Source organism: Penicillium verrucosum (assembly GCF_028828655.1).
Source record: "Penicillium verrucosum strain IBT 35672 chromosome Unknown utg000001l_segment0_segment0, whole genome shotgun sequence".
Taxonomy (NCBI): Eukaryota; Fungi; Ascomycota; class Eurotiomycetes; order Eurotiales; family Aspergillaceae; genus Penicillium; species Penicillium verrucosum.
In genome coordinates this window covers 4,043,321-4,060,620 of record NW_026643210.1, presented here as the reverse complement: position 1 = coordinate 4,060,620, position 17,300 = coordinate 4,043,321, and the positions used below count along the sequence as shown (strand labels likewise).

At 47.5% G+C, this 17,300-nt stretch overlaps 10 protein-coding genes across 10 annotated transcripts; 7 read left to right on the top strand and 3 right to left on the bottom strand.

The window, feature by feature from the left end:
* Nucleotides 1–618: 618 nt before the first annotated feature.
* Nucleotides 619–1,977, bottom strand: N7516_001515 (uncharacterized protein; the record flags this gene model as incomplete). Its single annotated transcript, XM_057214237.1, has 3 exons — nucleotides 619–1,047; nucleotides 1,105–1,426; nucleotides 1,481–1,977. The coding sequence occupies 3 exons, from the start codon at nucleotides 1,975–1,977 to the stop codon at nucleotides 619–621; spliced, it is 1,248 nt and encodes a 415-aa protein (XP_057076120.1).
* Nucleotides 1,978–4,015: 2,038 nt separating this feature from the next.
* N7516_001514 (sugar porter family MFS transporter) lies at nucleotides 4,016–6,291 on the top strand (the record flags this gene model as incomplete). Its single annotated transcript, XM_057214236.1, has 7 exons — nucleotides 4,016–4,053; nucleotides 4,087–4,134; nucleotides 4,212–4,492; nucleotides 4,551–4,695; nucleotides 4,756–4,949; nucleotides 5,018–5,473; nucleotides 5,534–6,291. 7 exons carry the CDS (start codon nucleotides 4,016–4,018, stop codon nucleotides 6,289–6,291), a joined length of 1,920 nt encoding a protein of 639 aa, XP_057076119.1.
* A 282-nt stretch (nucleotides 6,292–6,573) lies between these two features.
* On the top strand, nucleotides 6,574–7,035 carry N7516_001513 (DUF167 domain-containing protein; the record flags this gene model as incomplete). Its single annotated transcript, XM_057214235.1, has 2 exons — nucleotides 6,574–6,789; nucleotides 6,874–7,035. 2 exons carry the CDS (start codon nucleotides 6,574–6,576, stop codon nucleotides 7,033–7,035), a joined length of 378 nt encoding a protein of 125 aa, XP_057076118.1.
* Nucleotides 7,036–7,197: 162 nt separating this feature from the next.
* N7516_001512 (uncharacterized protein) lies at nucleotides 7,198–7,756 on the top strand (the record flags this gene model as incomplete). The annotated part of the gene is made up of 2 exons (XM_057214234.1): nucleotides 7,198–7,343; nucleotides 7,417–7,756. 2 exons carry the CDS (start codon nucleotides 7,198–7,200, stop codon nucleotides 7,754–7,756), a joined length of 486 nt encoding a protein of 161 aa, XP_057076117.1.
* A 671-nt stretch (nucleotides 7,757–8,427) lies between these two features.
* N7516_001511 (bestrophin family protein) lies at nucleotides 8,428–10,349 on the bottom strand (the record flags this gene model as incomplete). The annotated part of the gene is made up of 7 exons (XM_057214233.1): nucleotides 8,428–8,786; nucleotides 8,856–9,029; nucleotides 9,083–9,432; nucleotides 9,495–9,620; nucleotides 9,688–9,772; nucleotides 9,835–9,982; nucleotides 10,095–10,349. The coding sequence occupies 7 exons, from the start codon at nucleotides 10,347–10,349 to the stop codon at nucleotides 8,428–8,430; spliced, it is 1,497 nt and encodes a 498-aa protein (XP_057076116.1).
* Nucleotides 10,350–11,248: 899 nt separating this feature from the next.
* N7516_001510 (Aldolase-type TIM barrel) lies at nucleotides 11,249–12,551 on the top strand (the record flags this gene model as incomplete). Its single annotated transcript, XM_057214232.1, has 3 exons — nucleotides 11,249–12,260; nucleotides 12,316–12,389; nucleotides 12,465–12,551. 3 exons carry the CDS (start codon nucleotides 11,249–11,251, stop codon nucleotides 12,549–12,551), a joined length of 1,173 nt encoding a protein of 390 aa, XP_057076115.1.
* Nucleotides 12,552–12,909: 358 nt separating this feature from the next.
* On the top strand, nucleotides 12,910–14,058 carry N7516_001509 (uncharacterized protein; the record flags this gene model as incomplete). Its single annotated transcript, XM_057214231.1, has 1 exon — nucleotides 12,910–14,058. One exon carries the CDS (start codon nucleotides 12,910–12,912, stop codon nucleotides 14,056–14,058), a length of 1,149 nt encoding a protein of 382 aa, XP_057076114.1.
* A 629-nt stretch (nucleotides 14,059–14,687) lies between these two features.
* On the top strand, nucleotides 14,688–15,188 carry N7516_001508 (uncharacterized protein; the record flags this gene model as incomplete). The annotated part of the gene is made up of 2 exons (XM_057214230.1): nucleotides 14,688–14,830; nucleotides 15,119–15,188. 2 exons carry the CDS (start codon nucleotides 14,688–14,690, stop codon nucleotides 15,186–15,188), a joined length of 213 nt encoding a protein of 70 aa, XP_057076113.1.
* A 122-nt stretch (nucleotides 15,189–15,310) lies between these two features.
* On the top strand, nucleotides 15,311–15,523 carry N7516_001507 (uncharacterized protein; the record flags this gene model as incomplete). The annotated part of the gene is made up of 1 exon (XM_057214229.1): nucleotides 15,311–15,523. One exon carries the CDS (start codon nucleotides 15,311–15,313, stop codon nucleotides 15,521–15,523), a length of 213 nt encoding a protein of 70 aa, XP_057076112.1.
* Nucleotides 15,524–15,624: 101 nt separating this feature from the next.
* Nucleotides 15,625–17,223, bottom strand: N7516_001506 (glutathione synthase; the record flags this gene model as incomplete). Its single annotated transcript, XM_057214228.1, has 2 exons — nucleotides 15,625–16,867; nucleotides 16,922–17,223. The coding sequence occupies 2 exons, from the start codon at nucleotides 17,221–17,223 to the stop codon at nucleotides 15,625–15,627; spliced, it is 1,545 nt and encodes a 514-aa protein (XP_057076111.1).
* Between the last annotated feature and the right edge of the window lie 77 nt (nucleotides 17,224–17,300).

The following is a 17,300-nucleotide window of genomic DNA, read 5'->3' as shown; positions in this document are numbered from 1 at the left end:
CTGAATGGAATTTGGTTGGTAACTTGGCCCTAATTATGACCAAAAGTTGGTTTTGGCTCTTAATGCATTAATCTTGACAATTAACCAATCAATTGGGCTTGTGGTTTAGTGGTATAATACTCCCTTAGCATGGGAGTGGTCCGGGGTTCGATTCCCCGCGAGTCCATTTTTTTGCCTCCTCAATGATGAGGTCCAAATATTTATATTTATATTTATTTTGCAAGTCGAATACAGCTGGTCAGACAGCGCGCTGATATCACTTTTCCTTTCTTGGTTGCATGGTAAAGCCCAGTATTGGGATATCAAGCAATAAAAAGCCAATGTTCTCACAGGTTCAGTTCGTTAAGAGGTGGTGCTAATGACGCCAAAGTGGAGGGTTAAATATTGTTCGATATTAATTGAACTTGACTCTTTTTACTCGGTTAGTTTTCCGTTTTCCGGTTCAGTTTGAAGTTGATAATTTGGAAAATGGCCCCCGAGATCGTGTTTTATATCCAGATCTATATTGTATGAAGTATCCGTTCTAGCACGTTAAAATCATCCAGGCTAAAGTTACATAAATGTTCATAAAAAAAAGAAAAGAAGAAAAGAAGAAAAGAATGTACCGAGACAGTGCGGTTAACGCGATTGCCGATCGTCGAAATGAGAATGCGTATCGCTTGGACCAGACGCAGAGGAGCCAACACTCATAGGGGAGGCATAAACCATGCTCATCTTTATATCAATGCTATCTACAGGGTTGAGCGCACGGCCGTGGTTATTAAATGTGATATCATAACCGTGTCCCATCTTATCAGGGCCTGGCAGTCGTGACTCAGTCCAGCTCTCCATCTCGACAGTGCGCATAATCTCAAATCGATCGCTGTTGTAGCCGGAAGGGTGTGAGTCATCAGCAACAAGACGGGATGTTTGAGAGCGGCTGGTTGAATACCAGAGCTTGTGGGTGCGAGTCCGTTTGTAGGAGGAGCCAATGTTGCGGGTTGAGCTGAGGAGACGAGGTAGGAAGGCTGCAATGAGGGGTCGGAGGGCTGGTGCTGAAGAACAGATCTGTTGGTTATTAGCATTGATCATCTCTAGTAGTCAGAGTGGTGTTGGGTCTCTTACCAATCCCAGGCTGAGTTCCACTGCGGCAGTGATCAGACCCGGCCATCCAACCCAGGTCCCATCATAGCCGGTCATCATACTCTTCCACGCATATACGGTTCGTACACAGCCGGCTACGTTCACCACGATACCGAGAGCGAAGATGGAGATAACGGCAAGTCGTTGACGAGCGGGGAGTCTCAGACTCCAGATTAATGGCATCGGTAGAGCTGTGACCAGTAAATCGGTAAAGATGTTGATCACACTGGCGGAGAAGACAATCGCACCATCATCCATGCAGTGGTATGACTCGGTGTTAATTTCCCAGTATGCGTGGATAGGTCTATAGGGTACATTAGCAACGAATCGAGATCATGACACAAGACGACCAACTCACGAGCACTGAAAGATACTGATGACAATGAACAGCACACTAGAACCCGCAACGAAAACGATGGATAGAAGAAATGCCCAGTTATATAGCGCAAAGTTGACCTTCCCGATGAGTCGTCGACAGAAGCATAGTAGAGAGATCTTGATGAAGCAGGACGACACTAAGAACAATAGTTGGAAGCAGAGGTTCAGCTTCCGGACAGCGATGAACCGATCCGATTCAATATCCCAGATATGGCGGTTCATGCCCCATTGTTCAGTGGCGATGGAGGTGATGACTGCCATTGCGATGGCGAATATCAGACCAACGACAATAAGCACATCGTCGACACCGGCACTGCATGTGATCCAGAGCCTGGTGTATAGACGGAGGGAGACGATTAGGAAGGCCAAGGGTAGACAGACGACGTTAACAATAAGGACGCCGTGCCCGCGCGTTGGAGGGTCGATATAGTTTGGGGTTGGCCATGACTCCGCGATGATGGGTGGAGGGAATCTCATGATCTTATCCGTGTAAGGAAGAAGAGAAATTATAATTTGGGGTATCAATGTGCAAATGAAATAGAATAGGTAAGCGTGCCTAGACAAGTGGAATCGCCATAACCCAAGATAGCAATGGGGGAAGTTGAAGATCAAGGAATGAAAAGAGCGAAGAGAGCCAATTCATACGAGTTTATTGCGTGCATACGTAGATCAAAGATGAAACACCCCGCTAGAGACATAGACATGCAGGAGATATAATGTACAGGGATTTATAGAACCATAAGTACGAAGTAGTAGACCAAAGAACATATGAATATGAGCCCTAGATGCAGAAACACGAGTCAAGACTCCATGCCATATCAAGAATGGTAACATGGCCGAGGGTTTCGGCCGAGGGTTTCAGTGTGGAGTTGGACAGTGATAGGGTAGATCCAGAGCCCCCCCTAGTTCCATCTTCGGCCCCACTGTGCCTTTGGATTTGTGATCTGTCCAGGCCAGACCTGTGAGAGGTTAAATATAATAGCGTGTGAGAGAGAGCGACTCCTGGCTCACTTCAGGTACGCAGGACTGCAGGTTAGTGGAAAGCTAAACAAATTGATCCCGTGGGAGTACTCGACGGAGTACTCGACGGAGACCGATGCCAGGTGACCCCGAGGGGTAAGCCGAGGTATGAGCCGAGACTTAGGTACGTACATTGATGAGATGTTGGACTTTTTTTTAATTTACCTTGGATGAAGTGATAATAAAGACTACTAGTAATTCCAATGGGACTAAATGATATTAAATAAGTGTGTAACTAATCACTACTCCGTACTTAATGCGTATAAACTAACTACTATACTATAGTTTAACAACCCCCACGAGGGGTCACGGAAGGCCTTTTTTGTCCCGTTCTCCACTTTGCTTTCACACTACTAACACAGTTAGTTAGCATTCAACTCTGACTTTGTAATAAGGAGTATTAGAATCATATATATATATATCCCTGGCACATGCAAATTGATGAAAGAAGCCTGATTTAAAGATAAGCTTAATAAAAATTGCGTTTTGCTCTTTTACAATTGCACTTAAAATTGGAATCTGTAGAGTGTAATTCTCATATAAATTGATATTTTTTAAATAGTGTATGCTGATATTTCTTGAAGAATGAAAGAATACCCAAGAGTATACTTTTGGGCTACTTTTTGACATTTTAATTTGAAGACCTGACATGTCCTAGTCTTACTCTCCCGCTTGATACTTACCTACCTAGTTAGGTATGTAAGTATCTTTGAAAAGTTGGATTACTACTAATAACTGAGTCTCTAGAGCAACAGCCTCTGGTAGTAACAAAGCCGTGCACCAAGTGAAGACTTGGAAACAATGACAGGGGGTTACTTGGTATAGACTCAAAGCCTGGGGATATGCTTTTATACCACGCTCCTCTAAAGTGGTGCAACGTTCTTATACCTTGAGCAATCTTCCAGACGCCTTTTGTTGTTTTTCTCTGTTAACTGTATAAGCTGAAATACTTCACCTCGAAGCCATCGACAGCGCTCGCATCTAAAAACTGCATCTTCAAGGCCGTCTTCAGATAAGCTGGTGTTCTGTCCAAGGGCGTTGTATCCCTGCACTGATCCGAGGAACTAACCCTAAGGTGCTTCCAAGGTTAGATTACAGGCTCAGTGGTAAATGGGAACCAGGCGCTGGGGCTGATGGATTCTTATAGATGTAGCACCTGTACAGTCACACGAAGGGCCAACATGGCTGTCAATCGAGAGGTTTTTGGGTTGTCTGACAAACTTCTTTAATCTCTTACCCACGTACTGGCGTACGTAAAATCACATAAGCCCACACATAATCCCAAACGTCTTTCTCCTATTTTGACTGCCATTTGCGTTTGTTTTCAAAGTTATTTTAGTTTGCTTCTCATCCATCGTGACTTTGTCTCCTCCACCTTCTCAAACCTTGAGCCACATTCAGAGCTTGAGTACATTCCATCAACTTTCACAACAACATCAACCACAGCCTTTCTGCTTGGCTTTTCTCCATCAAGAGAAAGCCGCCAAGCATAAAAATGCCCGATCCAATCGGAAATGACGCGGTTGGGGGTATGTAACCACAAAATGACCACCATTCTATTCCAAGCTCTGGTACTGACTCGTCAACTAGAATGACTGAGAATGTCACTGGGGAGTAAGTAACACAGCATGACTCCGTGCTAGTTGAAGCGCCTCTTGTCTTTGACTTCATGCCAAACTAATATGCAATAGGATCAAAAACCCCCTCGCCGGGATCCCCCACGGCCAGCTTATGGCTAATGTGACGGCGTATGCTACCGAATACGACCTTGAGGAGATCTTACCCCTCTTGAAGAAAGGTGCTATGGTGGCCCAGTCCCCAGCGGGGATTGAAGGAATCTCCGAACTTGATGATGATGACCGGCGTGTTCTTTACGAAGAGAACACTCGGCGCTGGAAACACCCATTTGCGTTGTACTACACCATCGTTCTAAACTCGATCTCGGCAGCCATTCAAGGTTGGGATCAGACTGGTTAGAATGATATTCCGTCCAAGCATTCAGGTCTCGTCTTGACTAACGATTCTCATAGGCTCGAACGGTGCTAACCTCACCTTTGATGTCCAATTTGGTATTCCGAATAACTCGCCTCAATGTCCTGACCCGGAGACTTGCAAACGTAACCAGTGGATTGTCGGTTTTATCAATGCGACCCCATACATCACGATCTGTCTACTGTGAGTAATAAAGTTTTTCTACCATTCAAGCAATCTTCTAACGCATATACCACCCTACAGTGTTGCTTGGCTCTCTGATCCCATGAATCATATTCTCGGCCGTCGTGGAACCATCTTCCTGGCCGCAATCTTCAGTCTCCTATCCCCGCTGGGCTCCAGCCTCACTCAGAATTGGGGTCAGCTCGTTGCCTGTCGTGTTCTTCTCGGAATTGGCATGGGTCTCAAGGAAGTCACCGTCCCTGTTTACTCGGCTGGTAGGTGCTTTTGATCTTATAAATCCCCTACTGTCACGAGTACCATACTAATGCTCATAACCCAATAGAAAACGCACCCACAAACATCCGTGGCGGCCTAGTTATGTCATGGCAGCTTTGGACGGCCTTTGGCATCTTCCTCGGAACGTGCGCGAACCTCACTGTGGCCAACACTGGTGATATTTCTTGGCGACTACAGCTAGGCTCTGCCTTTATTCCAGCTGTGCCATTGCTTCTTGGTATCTGGTTTTGCCCCGAGTCTCCACGATGGTTGATGACCAAAAAAAACCACAAGAAGGCCTTTGCGTCTCTTCTTAGACTGCGCAATAGCCCTCTACAGGCTGCCAGGGACCTGTATCGGATTCATGCCCAGCTGGAGATGGAGAAGCAGTTGATTGCTAAGTCGGGATTTTCCAAGAAGGACAACATGTTTGTTCGTTTTGTCGAATTGTTCACGGTGCCCCGTCTGCGTCGTGCCGTCCAAGCTTCGGGCATTGTGATGATCGCCCAGCAGATGTGTGGAAGTAAGTATAAAACTCGAGTCCGGGAAAGAATTGAACTAACCATATATACTCGCCTTTTAGTTAATATCATCTCGTTCTACTCCTCGACTATCTTTCAACTGGCCGGTGCTTCCAACATTAAAGCACTTCTTGCATCATTCGGGTTCGGCCTTATCAATTTCGTGTTCGCTTGGCCCGCCGTGTGGACGATTGATACATTTGGTAGACGAGGCTTGCTACTTTTCACCTTCCCACAGATGTGTTGGACACTTCTCGCAGCTGGGTTCTGTTTCTGGATTCCGACAAGCAGCAACGCGCACATTGGTTTGATCGCATTCTTCATCTACCTCTTTGACGCATTCTATTCTCCCGGCGAAGGACCTGTTCCGTTCACCTACTCTGCCGAGGTGTTTCCATTGTCCCACCGTGAAGTTGGAATGGCCTGGGCAGTTGCAACTAACAACTTCTGGGCTGCTGTTATCTCGCTGACTTTCCCATGGATGTTGCGAGCATTTACTCCGCAAGGTGCCTTTGGATTCTATGCAGGATTGAATCTCATTGCGTTTATGATGATATTCTTCTTCATGCCAGAAACCATGCAGCGCTCCCTCGAGGAATTGGACTATGTGTTTGGCGTCCCGACCCGAACTCATGCCAAGTACCAACTCACCAAGGTTCTCCCGTGGTGGATTAAGAGGTATGTGCTAATGCGCAAAGATGCAATCTGCCCCGAACTTTACCAGGTCACCCAAGATTATGCTGTAGCCCCCGGAACCGTTGGTGTTCCCGAGAAGCATGCGATGGCCGATGAGAATGAGCGTCACGCCGAACACGTTTGACCTTTGATGGGAGCTCAAGATACAACTTATGATCTACAAGATCTGATTACTGCTGGTTCTATTTTTTTCTTCTATTTTTTGCTTCATTTTTCGATTTCGTATGGAATCTGTTTCCCGTGGATTTCCGAGAGGAAGTTCCTTTAGTGCTCAACTATGACCGTCTTGGCCTTTTTTTATCAATCAGTTTTTAGTTTACTTCAATCAATTTTACTCAATTCTTTCTTCATTCCACTTCCACCACAATTATATATGTAGTATTTATTGGCTTGATCGCAACTAGAAATGTCCTGCTCATATTCCTTCCTTCGCCTCATTGCAAGCAAAACCCCGGGTTCGCGCAAAATGTTCAACCTCCACATCCCTTGTTATGTGAAGCCAAACTCCTCTGCTCGCCGTACAGGTGTTATAAACGTGGGTATTGATAAAATCGAGATTTCCGTGGCTGCTGTTCCACGCGACGGGGCAGCTAATATTGCAGTGTCGCACGTCGTCGCAGAGGTTAGAATTACCCTGGACCTGTCTTCCTACTCCCCGTCTTGTCTATGGAATAAAGTCGCAAATTTTTGTCTGACCATTTATTAGATCTTCAAAGTTCCAAAATCAAGCGTCCAGGTTATTCGTGGCGCGAAATCACGAGAGAAAACGTTGTGTGTTGCTAACCTGGAGATCGGAGACGGCGAAGAAGTATACTTGCAGCGTGCGATACAAATATTAAAGGCCGCTGTCGAGACACGAAACTCATAGCATGAAATTCGAGTCTACAGCCTGTTTGTTCCTACTCGCTGGCTTATGTTTTTGACATTATTCTTTGATCCCGTGACGCAAAATTCCGTCGCTGTTTTTTTTTGCGGAGCTCCCGCCGAACATCAACCTCCGACCCCCCGAACAGTTCAGAAATCAGCAAGAATGACAGAGGATACACACGGCGATATGGAAATTGACACTAATGTCCCTTTAACGGAACCTACGAAGCGCAAAGTGCCAGAACCAAAACCAAAGACTCTCCATTTCACCTCGCGCAACCCACCCTGGACATACCTCAAGCTCAAGCTGTAAGCTATCCCTCGACTTTTCTTCTCAGGGAGAAACTTCCCCTCGAAAATCAAACTAACCTTGATACCTTAGTGTCCCCCAACCGGGAAGTGCACCACAACCCCTCGATCCCCTCTCCGCACGAACCTACCTCACCTCCGCATTATCGCAATTCCTCGGCCTGACAGGAACAGCCATTCCGATCGACATACTGAAAATCGAGAATGAATCTTCGTCAACCCCGAAACGTGATATCGTGTGGATTCGCGTTCCTCGCGAGGATGCCTCGTCTGTTGTGGGCGCAGTGAGCTCATGGATTGGCGGCGGAAATAATTCGTCGAGCTCTGGGGATGTTGCTTGGAGAGTCTGTGCCAAGGGAAACTTCCTAGGTGCTCTGGTTGCCGGATCTGGGGCTGATTTGTTCGTCCCCTAGGCTTGTGGGTTGTACTTCTGCTTCAAAGCAAGTGCTACAAGACACGATTTTGAACTATGGCTAGTCTATATATTTGACTCTTTGTCAAATGATTGCCCTCGGGTCATGCATGGTAAGACCCATGGGTCTTTCATCGCAAGTCACTTGTGCTATCGTGCATACTGCGTGGGATCAGTGACGTGAAATTGTATGGGTATGGGTGGCTGCAGGGCTTCTGCAGTACCCCCCCACGATACATGCGACGACGATGCCAGCTCCAAATGGGGCGAGATTGACTTGGTCTGATACCGAGAGCCGGGCAACAATCGAGTGTCTGAGACTGACCTTGTGTCGCTCCCTGGGACGGAATAAGACACAGACACTTGGCCTACATCAGCGGGCTGAGGACATATAGCGCTTTTGGGAAGTTCGCGTGTAATAAAGAAGAGGAATCGATTTTGGAGCCACTGTCAATCTATTTACGGAACTCCAAGACAAGCAAGGAGTTCTTTTGTCCTTTTTTTGTGGTTCGATTCAGAGTCAACATGACTCAGATGAAAACGCCATAACTCACACGCTGGTCAACTATCAGAAACAATTTGATGCCGCTTATTTAAATGCACAATTAATTCTCATCTTCTGCCAAGAAGATTACCTTTTGTATTCACTTGGTGACGAATTTACAAGGAAGATCAGACTGATGATGCAGTAGTCTTGGGGCGAGCGTTTTCCACGATTGTAGATGCATCCGACGTTGCAGATGAAGATGACGGACTGACAACCATCTTGGTTCGAAGTGCACCACGAATATCCTCAACGCTCCGCTCTTTCCAGTCAGGGTATCCCAACTGGCTAAGAGGGAATAGAACGAGGTTGTCAGCGCGCGACATGAAGTCATCGACACTTGGTCGGGGAGTGGCAGTCATGATATCCATTTCCACGGCGATCTGTCGGCAGTAAGTGTCCAGTGGAAGATCATTGACATCATGACCGAAGGGGTTCTCAATTTCACTGCCGATTGTAGCCAAGCCGAGGATGATATAAGCGGCCACTGCAGGGTTTGTTAGAATTGTTCCTGTACTTGTGACTTGTGTAACGGAGATGATTCAGTGCTTCTTACCGATTGATGCTGGGATGGTGATCCATTGCAAGGCATTGTAGAGCTGGAATGGAAGTACCAGGATGTAGATCCATGAAATCTGGGCAATGGCAATGCTGTATGCGGTAGGCAGGGGGGTGTCCAGGACACGTTCTGTGCCGGTCAGGACCTCATTCAAGGTGGACAGCAAGGTGACTGTTGTTGGGTTAGAGTTGGAGTACCACAAGAATACGGGGTCGAAGACTTACTAGCTTGTCCCTGGTGCAGAGTTGAAACCAAAGTACCGTTTGCTACACACGAATCGATATACGCGGACAGATGGTTGAGGATCTCCAGGGGTAAATGTCCAAGAGGCTTCTTAGACCGCTTGACATACTTGCGAGGGTTTGACTCGGCGAAGGACACGCCGAGGTACTCTCCTGCAGACTTCCAAATAGATTTAGGCGGAGGGTTGACAACCATGCGGTCGTGGGCCTCACGGGCAAAAGTGTCAAGGTGTCCAGCTAAGCCAGCTAGATCTTCGTATGCGATATCGGGCTCGAAGCGGAGTTTGTGTTTAAGGGAGACGGCGAAGGCCAAAATGAGGTTCATCGCGGAGCTAGACAGAGCCAGTTAGAATCAACGAAGCCCAGATACACACTCGCTTAAGGTATGACGTACAGTTTTCTCAAAATGTCATCTTTTCCTTCTTCACCCTCTCTCTCGCCGGTATTGATCCAAATTGTACGTGAGAGGTTGCGAGACGTTTGAATGAGCTGGGCCCAATATTTGCGCCCGTCTGCCCATCTGTAGCGAAAACCGGGTTAGTGTATGACTCGAGTGGAAGCTGAGAATGAGGCGATAGTATATATACCTCTCGTATGCAGTTGAGCTGCGGAATGATAAAGCTAAACCCACCACGAAACCCAGCACGGTGAGCAGGATATTGTTGATACCCACTTGTTCGAGTCAGTATGTGATTCTAACCTGTTTGTTGATTCATCACTTGGGGACTACTCACGGTTATGGACCAGTCGCGAAAAGACAGTAATAGCAGTTGACCAAAGAGCGACCGTCAAAAGCGGCATGATCATTTTTGGCATGACGCTGCCGTGCATTCGCATCATGATGGGCCATTTGGAATGCTTTTCCATGTTTCGGGGGCCATGCTAGACCAAGGAGATGTATGTTAGCCACCTAACCTATTATCATATACCCTGTTTCTATCCATCTGTTCATCTTCTATCTAGATTGGATTCTCCCGCAATAGCATTGACTTACAAAGTACCGGTCCAATTCGCTCGAATCCCGTCGATCGAACTGGAATTGCGAGTCTCGCGAGGTAGCTAGATGTTCCAAGAACGTTGGCCGAGGGGTTACGCGACCAATGGAGGAGGCCTGCTCCTTATCATGGGTCGGTGCCGCCTGATGATGGGCGTGCCCGCGTACATCTGCGGGAACTGGCGCAGCAGTGTGGTCTCCTGCTGCTGCTGGAGCTGGACCATCAGCTGGAGGGGCACTGTGGCCGTCGGTCATTGCGAGACGATCAAAGTTAGAAATGAAAGGGGAAAAAAGAAGAAAAGAAGGTGGAATAAAGCCGGAACTTGGCCGGTTCTGATTTCAACAGATTTGACAAGAAAGAAAATGTATAAGCGAAGGTAGAATAGAACTAGAAGAAGAGTAACTAACAACTGAAGAGGAAAAAAGAAGAAAAAAGAAAAGGAAGTAAAAGTGAAACAGTGAAACACGGGCCATTTGACCTGACAGGGGGCCGTTTTAACGGCATCTAGACTGAGGTGGAGTCGACGGACACGTCCGCATGTTTAATTTTAGCCCTTCAGAGCCCTTCAGGGGGGAAACATTTTGGTTGATCTTTTTTTCGATTGGTGTCGATTTCATGGGGAATTACTCGCCAATCGTCTAGATCGCGATTGGATTAGGGCTAGTGTTATGGATTATAGATTCAAGCCCCGTGCAGCAGACCTGTATACAAAAGAAAGAAAAAAAGAAAAAAAAAAAGGAAAAGGGGAAAAATGGAGAAAACTTGAAACAGTATGTGCATGCATGCATGCCCAGATGTTTTACAGAGTACAGAGTAGCTCTAATGTATACTCTCTCTTATAGTCAAGATTGGGTATAGATTCTACTACATAACTGTTCAAAGATCGTACAATATAAACCCATAAATCCCCAATTCTACAGCCTATGTTCTACAATATTGTATAACTAACTAGTTATTGTATAGTTAACTATTAATAGTTATACGATATAGAATACCTTGTATATTAAATTCCTAATTGGGAATTGACGGCTGAAAAACTAAACCCAAAAGGGGAAAAGGATCCGGCTCCGTACCTGTTTCCTCCGCTCAGCCTCTCGGCCCTTTTTCCCACTTTTGAGTCAGAAGGAAACCAGAGGGGGAGAATAAAGGGAAAATGGAACACAAGTCAGTTGAGACATTGCTCAATTTAGGGGAGATTGAGGATGCCGCTACTAAAATAGTGAACAAAAAGGCATGGGCCTATTATTACTCGGCATCCGACGACAAGATCAGCAAGCACAAAAACACCGAGGCCTTCCGTGCCATCCAATTGAGACCAAAGGTCTTTGTCGACTGCAAGGAATGCGATTTGAACACTAAATTGTTAGACAACCATGTCTCTATCCCAATTTATGTTTCCCCGGCTGCTATGGCCCGGCTAGGGCACCCCTCCGGGGAAGCTGGAATCGCAGAAGCATGTCGCAGCTTCGGTGCTTTGCAGATCATTTCAAATAGTGCGTCGATGACGCCCGAGCAGATTGTTGCGGGCGCCGCCCCAGGCCAAGTATTTGGCTGGCAACTATATGTGCAGCATGATCGCACCAAGAGCGAGCGAATGCTGGCTCGAATCAACAAATTAAATGCAATCAAATTTATTGCCCTGACACTGGATTCCCCTGTGACCGGGAAAAGAGAGGACGACGAACGCAGCGGCAACGTCATCGGTTCTGAGGCTCAATATCAGGATGACAGCAATGACACGGCGCCAATCATCCAGACTGGAGACCCAGTATTCAAGGGAATGGACCCTGCTCTCACATGGAAAGAGACCCTTGCGTGGTTGGCAAAACACACCGATCTTCCGGTTGTTCTGAAGGGCATTCAAACACACGAGGATGCATATATTGCCACGCAATATTCGCCCCAAGTCAAAGGAATCATCCTTTCGAACCACGGTGGCCGGTCTCTTGACACGGCCCCTCCTGCTGTCCACACCTTGCTCGAAATCCGGAAATACTGCCCCGAGGTCTTCGACAGGATCGAAGTATGGGTCGACGGCGGGATCAAGAGGGGAACCGATGTGGTTAAGGCTCTTTGTTTGGGTGCACGAGGCGTTGGAATAGGAAGAGCTGCGCTCTGGGGCTTGGGCACAGGAGGAGTAGACGGCGTAAAGAGAACATTGCAAAGTATGATCAGCAAAATCTGGGGTCGTCTGTGAAGTGATTTACTGACAGGGCTTAGTTTTGACCGACGAGACCAAAACGTGCATGCGACTTCTGGGGGTGAAGAACGTTGATGAACTTGGAAAACAACATGTACGTCTGCATATGTGTCCCGGATTTTCAGTTTAGTCTTCGACTGCAAGTGAACTGACCAATGTGTTTGTCCAGATAAACACTCGACTAGTAGAGACACAGATCTACGATGGGCCATCTGGTCTCGAAGCTTGTCAGACAAACTGCCAGTCAAAACTGTAGTGGAAATATGGCAAACCAGCCGAGAAAGGACCTATCTCTGCGTATATCTTTCTCTGTACTTAGGCTGCCTCCAGATATTCTTCATATCTTTTCTGCGCAATTTGGTTAGAATAGAAGACCCTCAAGACGGCGAGGCCTCGCCATTTTTCTTTCTTTCTTTTTCAAATTCCATATCCCATACGAGGACTGTCTCCCTTCGTCCCTTCGTCTCGCATCATCCCCTTGTCACCTCGTTTCGCCTTGGTCCTACCTAGCTCGTCCGGCTTCATCGGTTCTCATAAGTTCTCGATCTTCGTCCAAAGTTACCCCTTAACACTTTCTCGCTCTTCATCCCAGCTCGTTTGAAAATTGTCCCATCATGTCTGATCGAATTCTGACCGACCTTCCGCTCGAGATCTTCTGGCTCATTGTAGAGAACCTTGAGTGCGAGGAAGACGTCAACGCTCTATCCCAAGTGAATCGTGGTCTTTACAATCTTCTCAATCCATATCTGTACCGCATTAATGTCGACAACAGTTACAATCCTGCCATTGCTTGGGGCGCCTACCACGGCCAAGAAGCAACCATTCGAAAATCCATAGAGCAGGGCGCCCAGACATGGTTTACCTTTGACGAATGTTACTCACCAGAGCCCATAACCCTTGCAGCACTCCGTGGCCACGCAAATATCATCAAGCTGCTTCTCGACTATGGAACTGACCCGATGTACTTATGGGAAAATGATGACGATGGAACAGAGTCGTGGTTCATAATGGACTGGGAGTATTTTGAGTTGTCCTCAATCCGAGACTGGCCTCCCTGGACAGCGGCGCTTGCGACCGACCACGCAGAAGCCTTGCAAGTCTTGATTGAGAGGATTCGATTCGTCCCGCGCCCCTGGGACTTTTTCAACGCTTCCAAAGAAGGCTGCTTTGAGACCCTCAAAGGCCTTGTGAGAGCTTGTCCCGAATGGGCAGATCTTGCTCAATCCAACTACTCCACTATCTTGGGACTGGCAATCAATGCATCATGGCACAACCTCGATATCGCGCGCTTCCTTGTCGATTCAGGATCCCCAATCAACAACATAGATGCCAATCAACACACCCCGTTGGCCATGGCGGCGGATACTGGGAATATTGAGACAGTTCAATTTTTGCTGGACCGTGGAGCCGATCCCGATCCCGATTCAACCCCACTGTGGCCATTAAGGTTTGCCGCAGAAAGGGGCCATATGGAAGTCGCAGAACTGTTGATGGAAAATATTGACGTCCAAAGCAAGATTACAGGTGGTGGGTATCACCAATTTTGGCTACTTTACTCGGCGGCAGCCTGTGGCTTTGAGAAGCTTGTGCGGGCTTGTCTGGATGCTGGATGCAATGCAAATGCCAGACTGTATGTGGAGTCTTGTCCTTTCAGCGTGGATGCTACGAACCGAACATCTGACGGCGGGTATCATTTGGCGCCGCTAGACTGGGCCCGTGCAAGAGGACACTCTGCAGTTGTGCATCTTCTTGAGAACGACTAACTGATATTACTCTGTACAACAATTCAATTCAGTTTCACTTCAGTTTCAGTTCAAATTCAATCCAAATTCAATTTACTTTAGATGTCTCTATACTCAATTACACGGTGGCAAAACAGGGCATCGTACTCAAAACGATCACGCTTATCACCCTGGACGAGAAAGAACCAAAGCGCGAGCTGATGGTTCGGAACAACCGACCCTTCACACCGTCCAGCTTGGAACATAACATCGGGGAATCCGCGACAAAGGTGGAAGCGGCCCTAGGATACGTTGTCGGAGACCTAGCCGACCAACCATGCCAGCGCTGCGAGCGTGGCCTCGGGCCTTTCCCACACTGTGTGCGTGTTCCGGACTGCAGGTATATACTATGACAGCTTGTGTGAACTGTCATTGGAACGCCGACGATGTTCAATGCCGAGAATTTCACATCCCGTTACCTGGCGAGTCCGAACCGCGCTCACAAAATAGCCTCGCGAAGATGGTTCTTGACTTAATCAACCCTGCTATAAGACTAACTAGCTAAAAGCAGTCAGCGCCCAGGTCGGCACAATAATCTCCCATACCCCCCCAAAAAAAAGAAAGCAGCCCCCCGATCGACCAAATCCTCCTCCGCAGTTACAATAAAGAACATGGCCAGTAGCGATACTAGCGTGTGCTGGTCTGCCCTTTACACTTGCTTTCCCGCGGCGAGGGAGGCCATCAAGGGCTCCACAGTCGATGAGCCTTCTAATGGATTTTTGCTCGCGGCCTCTCTCCACTCCCTATTTGGGAAGTTCCTCCTAGCATTCAAACCAATTATGAGTGACAAATACTCAATAACTAATACACCCAGCTAATATAAATTATATCTTAAGCCCGATAATAATTTCCTATACGAGATCGTGGTGTACGAGTCCCTCGGCTCAACATTACCTCGCTTCTGTGAGGGTCAGAAGGTTACTATGAAAGCACCGAGCTGAGTGCCCAGTCAAGCACCCAGTCTTTAGCAGATCCGCTTACCTAGGATCAGGACCGACTAACCCAGCGAGATCCCTTAGTATTCGAACATATACTCTCGCAGGAAAGTGGACGTGGTCGAGGACGAGGACCGGGACGAGGAGGAAAACACGCGCCGGGAGGGGGGTGCATAAGAAGCAAGATGATCAATATGTAGATTTTTGAAGTAGGAATCAGGCAGAATGTACGATTTTTCTCATTAAAATGCAGTGCTTTCTACTATGTGAACCAGAATTATATGGTAGTGGCAGAATATATGGCAGTATTCGGTGTCGCACACAATTGCGAGAGCGATGAGAATGTTGTTTTCGGACAGCGCAAAGAGGCTTTTGTTGTCCTAGGAGCATTCCAAAAAACAAACATTTGCGAGGGCTCATTTATACGTGCAGAGGCTGTGACGGTGACAAGTAACCCTTCGTCTGTACATAACGAGGAGATGATAGGAGCTAAGGAACCGATTGAAGAGTAATGTAATGCAAACTAGTTGTGATTATATCATACACACTAGCCAATCACAGGTGCAATGCATGGGAATCAAGTATGTATCGGAACAAGGTAACTATGTGTTCCCTAGAACAAAAGAGCACTGTCCAAGCTGGAGAATCCCGCGGCAACGCCACCTTCATTCACCTCTTTCCCTTTAGTTCTCAACAGATACCCGCCTTGTTCATTGTGTAAAATCTTCCCAGTATTCTCCCAAAGAATTGTACCATAAACACCAAGCTCGGAGATGACGTTTCCTCGAATGACCTCACCGTCATTCCGTAAGGCAACATTCTGGGCATTGGCTGCAGGGTTGATGAGTTCCATAAGCACCCAGCCTCTCCAATCAGATTCTGGAATGGATCGCAAAAAGTCTGGGATATCGGATTTATAGACATTGTTGCCACCCCCTTCACGCTGTGGTTTGAGCACATGGTTCAGGGCAGTATCTGGATTGAGGGCTAGATCGCGACCTTGACTGTTGATCGACAGGTCATATTGCGGGGCGAAGGTATCCCGAACCCTTTCAACAAGCGTAGATTTAATGCCCTTCAAAAAGCTTGAAAGATGATCTGGCCCTGTCGGCTCTGCTAAGACCTGCTGAACTTTCTTGCAGCCAGACAGCTGATTGAGCACCGTGGGACACTTGATCGCAGCAGAGCGCTCCAGATGGGTTCGGGCCTGCCAGTCACGGCTGGATTTGTACTCGTCTGGTGCATAGTAAGCACGAAGATAAACAGTTGTTACTTCGAAGGTTGAGTCGGGGGAGTGAGGGGGCTGGTACAACAACGGCCGCGAGGAGTTTGAGCTGGGAATGGATGTTTGATCCAAGACATCGACGCTGGCCACACGGAAGACTGGAATGTTGTGAACTGTCTTGAGCTGTGTCGAGAGCGCATGCTGATCAAAAACGTTCCGCTCTGTCTCTTGGACTACGAAGAGAACACAAAGAGGGAGGGCCGGGGAGGACTTGGACACTCCGTAGGCCTCATGGGCTGCTGCCAAACCCGCAGAGAGAGTTTCCACTGCGGTGTTTTCAGGTGGAACCCCGGATTGTAGCAGGGGATGGGGTGGGTAATTGATGGATGAACCCGGCGGCGAGGCAAGAAGCTCGGTGTGCATTTGTCGCACAAGAGCTGAAAGCCCTCCAAACGATGACGAGATCGTGTTAAATTCAACCTGCTTTATAGCCGGGAGACCTGTAGGTAGAACATGGGCCATGTAATCGGATCGGAAGAGGCCCAGTGACAGGTTTTGAACATATCCCTCCTTTCGTACATCCAGATGAACCTTCCACAAGTTCGAGACAAAGTCATCCACTTCAATGAGCCTGTAAATACCCAATAATTAGCAATGAACTGCGCCAGAGTAGACATGTCCCTACCCTTCCACGATCTTCCCTAGCCATTCTTCATTGCATGTGATCATAGCATAAAGTTCGTTGTAGATCTCTTGGAGAGCAGTCGCTTCCTCGAAGCAAGCTCTGGGGAACGGACTGGGAAACAATGTCACTGGCGCATTTGTAGCCAACACCCCATTTGAATCTGCCTCAGCTGGGATCATTGCCGGGGATGGTCGAACAGCAAGACCATTTTGAATAGCCCAGTCTTTCACGGATGTGACCAGAAATCGTTGTTGAGCTGGGGACAAGTCTGGCGGATAGTTTGAATAGATTGATTCTGCCATTTTGCTAGTGGACAGGAATTGATTTACTAGGGTACTTAACCACCTTTCCAAGTTGCGTAGACTTTGTAAAGCTTCCA